The following is a 5,019-nucleotide window of genomic DNA, read 5'->3' on the forward strand; positions in this document are numbered from 1 at the left end:
ATAACAATCATTTTAACTCTTTATTTATGGGTAACTAATGGTAAAAAGTCTGAGAATAATTTGATAAAATAGAAAAAGTCGTCTTATAATTGTGACATTCTCCAGGAGGTGACATAATAAATTTTCCTTTTACTAAAATTGGAATCAATGTCCGAACAATTTTACTTGGTTATTGTGGACTAAATTTAACTATTGAGATATGTATGAGTCCTCTATCATATCACATGAACTAAAAGATGTACTATTTTTTTTTTTTTTGTAAAGTTTAAAATATGTATTACCATATGACAAATAATGAAGACGTTACATTTTACCAAGCATGGTGAAACCTAGAATGACCTTTTTGTCAATTTGGGCCAAAGTTGGACATATAAACATGGTTTCAAGTATGGGTCCTCTATTGATCGCATTGAATTGATATCAGCTGAGACTGATCCCCGATCTTGGACCATCCCTGATCGATCTAGATCGATTATCCGAATAGTTTCAGGGATAAAATAGTAAAAAACCTAAAAGGCCGGGCAAAACCGATTGGTATTGGATCGGTATCGGCACCGTCCCTAAATCCTTGCACGTAAACTAGACCATAAGGTCAACTTGTTTCAGCCTCAGCTGAACCGTGATAGTTAGGGTGTGCCGAACCCCGTCTATACATTCCTATAAATTTCCTTGCTTCATTAGGGTTTTGGGCTGGCACATTTTCTACTGCTCTTCATAGGCTGAAGAAGCACCGGAGGCGTAGTTAGTTCGGGGTCGAAGACAGAGGCGAGAGGTTTCGAAGGAAGAAGAATCATGGTTCGCTTTCTTCCCAATTTACTTGTTCTTTCCAGTGTTATATTGGTTTAATTCTCATTTTGTTGCCACCTCAGTGTTCGTAAACTTATATTTGATTTCAGAGTTAATCTTCACCAGAAGAAGTGCTTTATGTTTACTTTAGAATTATAGTTTGTTACTGTGATCTTGTTCAGCAAGTTCTGCCCCAAACCATTTGTTTTGGGTTTGTTGCATATTTAGGGGTTTCAAAGATCTATAATAACAATAATCGGTTTCCTTGCCATTCATAGGATCTCGTGGATCTGATCGTTTAATGATGTATATTCTGAGTGGGTTATTCTCACCCTCCTGTGGTCTGCATTTAGTATTTCTGAGTTCTCCGTAGTATTGTGTAGATATTTTTTTATTGTCAGTAGATGTCATTTTCGAAGGCAGATTTTGGACTAGAGTTGCTATAGGTTTTTTCCCCTTCACCATGGTGATAAGACTCGAGAATTGAATATGTATCAACTTTGGTATGATCGTCCATTTCACAGTGGCATCCCCCTCATATGGCTGATTAAATATTAGTCATTATATACAAGATACCAATCTCAACTCCTCAAAGAAATTGATTTCATTGGCAAACGCCAAGTTTTAGAACTTTTAATGAGTCAATGTTAAAATCTATTTACCTTTTAGAACTAGGCAAAAGGTTTAATGTGCACGGCCGTGCACAGTCATGCCTTCAAACCATTGGATGGGGTGTGTAACTTCTTCCCCACCCCATCCAACAGTTGAAAGGCACAACCGTGCACGTATATGGTCATGACTTCAAACTGTTGGATGGGGGAGAGAAGGGTATGTGTTACACTTCTGCCCCACCCCCAATCCAATGGTTGAAAGGCAGGACTGCGTACATACACAGCTGTGCATAAAAACTGGGTCCTTAGAACAATATGAAACTAGAATCGCTTAATTTGCAAAATTTGTCCTATGATGTGATTCTGTAATATCATATAAGTGTGGTTTTTTGAGTGATTCTGTAATATCATATAACTGGTTTTTTGAGGGTTTTTTTTTTTTCGTTCTAATGCCAACAAGAAATGTTTAAAGGATGAATTGTGGATTAGATATGTCCACAAAAGTTCTCTAGTGATTAAAAGGGCAAGTCAAAGTTATTGTAGTCATGTTGAAGGTGTAGCCTTCTTCATAGTTCAATTTGGTATTGATTTAGTTAGATGTTTTTCTTTCCTTGTTCTCACAGTGAATTTATAATGATAATGATATTATTTTTAATGTAACGTTTTCCTTCACTAATCCTTAACTCCTTATGTTGTGGTTAAGAATATTTTGTTTTTTCATGGAGTCTCTCATCTGTGGAAATAATTTTGTGTGAAACATATTGATGGCAAAAGCGGATGATGAGTGGTGTAGGTATCATGTGTTAATATAGTGATGACGTGTCACATTGTCAAGATGAGACAATTGGAACCTTTGTTCCTTTCTTCTGAATTTTTCTGGTTGAAGTTTCCCCCCCCCTCTTTTTTCTAGCTCCCATCCCAAGTTTTCTCTTGGTGTTGACTTTGAAGTGGGGTATTCAAGGTAGGTCTTCTTTTCTCATGTCTATCATCAGTATCTGTTAGTGAGGACTGCGGAGTCTTGAAGTGGGGAGTTCTAGATGTTAATAACAGTGATATTATGATTAAGGAATGTCATATATGGTATTTGTTTACAATTTTAATTTGTAGTCCTTATATATGGGAGGGAAATAATCAAGGTATTCAAGGTAGGTCTTCTTTTTTCATGTCTATCATCAGTATCTGTTAGTGAGGACTGCGGAGTGTTGAAGTGGGGTGTTCTAGATGTTAATAACAGTGATATTATGATTAAGGAATGTTATATATGATACTTGTTTACAATTTTAATTTGAGCTTTGAGTCTTTACTATTATTTTTAATTTCAGGCACGTGGTTTGAAGAAACATTTGAAGAGACTCAATGCCCCAAAGCATTGGATGTTAGACAAACTTGGCGGTGCATTTGTAAGTGTAGATAGTTCTTTAAGTATCTGCCTTATCTCCTCACTGTGTTGCTTTTTAATAATTATATACATGTTTTCTCATTGTTAATCTGATACATTTTGTTTTTGTTGCAGGCTCCAAAGCCATCATCCGGACCCCACAAGGCCAGGGAATGCTTACCCCTGGTTCTTATCTTAAGAAACAGACTGAAATATGCCCTCACATACCGTGAGGTTATTGCTATACTGATGCAACGCCAGGTTCTTGTTGATGCGAAGGTCAGGACTGATAAGACCTACCCATCTGGATTCATGGGTATGCATACTTAACCTACTCCTAGTTTTGCCTGACTTGTGCTTCTTTGATTGTCGATTACACAGATCAGATGTGGTTATGCTCACCTGATTATGGTGTTCTGAAGCGTTTATCCTTTATTGTGTATGATAAAATCTCCTTGGTGGAGCACGGTATATTTGCTGCCCATTGACCCTTAAGCTCCTATGCATAAGTTGGGCAATGGAAACAGCATCTTCTATTCCTTTTGTGATGTGTTGTGTTTCTAAATTATTAGTTCATTCTCTTGTATGTCGATTGAGTTTTGAGAAACCCTTTTTTTTCTTCTTCCGATATTGATCTAGTTTGATAAAAAGCTGGAAAGTTGACATTGCTTTTTTAACTTTACCTACTATTGCCAGACGTCGTATCCATTCCCAAGACGAACGAGAACTTCCGTCTCCTTTACGATACCAAGGGTCGTTTCCGTCTGCACTCAATTAAAGATGAAGAGGCAAAGGTCAGTTATTCTGACATTGGTCCTTAGGTTGGAAGGTTGCCCCAGCCTGTTGGTTTTTGTGTCCCCAATAGTTGGACTCCAGTAATGCTGACATTGGTATTCATACCATATTCTTTTGATTGATGAAACAGTTTTTTGATGCTCTGGTTTTGTATGGTAGGAAAACCTTTGGCTTGTTTGATCTTCATTCACCTTTTGTTTCTGGCAGTTTAAGCTCTGCAAGGTGCGTTCTGTGCAATTTGGGCAGAAGGGTATTCCATACCTCAACACCTATGATGGGCGCACAATCCGTTACCCAGACCCTCTCATTAAGGCCCATGACACCATCAAGCTTGACCTCGAGAGCAACAAGATTGCTGACTTCATCAAGTTTGATGTTGGGAATGTGGTCATGGTTACTGGAGGTAGGAACAGGGGCAGAGTAGGAGTTATCAAGAACAGGGAGAAGCACAAGGGAAGCTTTGAGACGATCCACATTCAGGATGCAACTGGCCAAGAGTTTGCCACTCGTTTGGGTAATGTCTTTACTGTTGGCAAGGGTACCAAACCTTGGATATCTCTGCCCAAGGGCAAGGGTATCAAGTTGTCCATCATTGAAGAGGCCAGGAGGCGGCTTGCAGCCCAATCAGCTGCAACTGCTTGAACTTCAAGCATGGTCAGAACAGTTGCAGAGATAGCTGCAGTGTTTTTAGTTTTGGACTGAATTGATACTTCGAATCTTGCCATAGCTTCGAGGATCAGACTTATTTGTGTCCAATTTTTTTTTGTACCTTCGTAATTTGGACGAATTTTTGTAGGTGCTTTCCAGTTTTAAATTTTATGTTCTGAGACATGTGATGAAAATGATTCAGATCTTATTAATTAGATTCTTTCTTAATTCTGTGCACACTGGGTTAATTGTTTTGAACAAAGTGTGCATCTGTTTGTCCATTGATCTTAATCGAGGCTACCAAGTCTCACATGTTGGATTTCTCTCATACTGGCCTAACAGGATGAAGGTCATTACTAGTGATCAAAACTACATATTGGTAGAGTTGTTGCTTGGATTATTGTTATTAAGTGTTTTGAGTTTGATAGCTGTGACCTTGTTGAAATTCCATTAGGTGAATATTGTTTTTGAGGGCTGTGTAAATGGCTTGTATATGAAGACTAGCTCTCCAGTTACCTAATTTTTTTTTTAATCCAGGCAGCCTAGTTGAATATCGTGAACAGGTTGGAACCATATATTGATCAGATGTTTTTGATGAAATTGTCAATTCAGATATTATTTACCTCGATGGTAATTGTTCCAGATAGGTTCTACAGACATTTTCAGTTGAATATAATCATTTCTGCAATTCTTCTGAGGGAAGGTTAATTGAGTAGTACCGTGTTGGCAGCCTGGGAGGGACAACTGCACAGGAACAAGCCAAAGGCCAGAGCATGGAAGCTAGTAGATGCTGGCTTAAAA

General features: G+C 38.2%; 1 protein-coding gene across 1 annotated transcript; it reads left to right on the forward strand.

Moving 5' to 3' along the window:
• Positions 1-638: 638 nt before the first annotated feature.
• Positions 639-4,455, forward strand: LOC122061942 (40S ribosomal protein S4-like). The gene is made up of 5 exons (XM_042625526.1): positions 639-795; positions 2,720-2,797; positions 2,911-3,091; positions 3,472-3,569; positions 3,778-4,455. The coding sequence occupies exons 1-5, from the start codon at positions 793-795 to the stop codon at positions 4,210-4,212; spliced, it is 795 nt and encodes a 264-aa protein (XP_042481460.1). The 5' UTR covers positions 639-792; the 3' UTR covers positions 4,213-4,455.
• Positions 4,456-5,019: the final 564 nt, after the last annotated feature.

This window comes from Macadamia integrifolia, chromosome 14, assembly GCF_013358625.1.
Source record: "Macadamia integrifolia cultivar HAES 741 chromosome 14, SCU_Mint_v3, whole genome shotgun sequence".
NCBI lineage: Eukaryota > Viridiplantae > Streptophyta > Magnoliopsida > Proteales > Proteaceae > Macadamia > Macadamia integrifolia.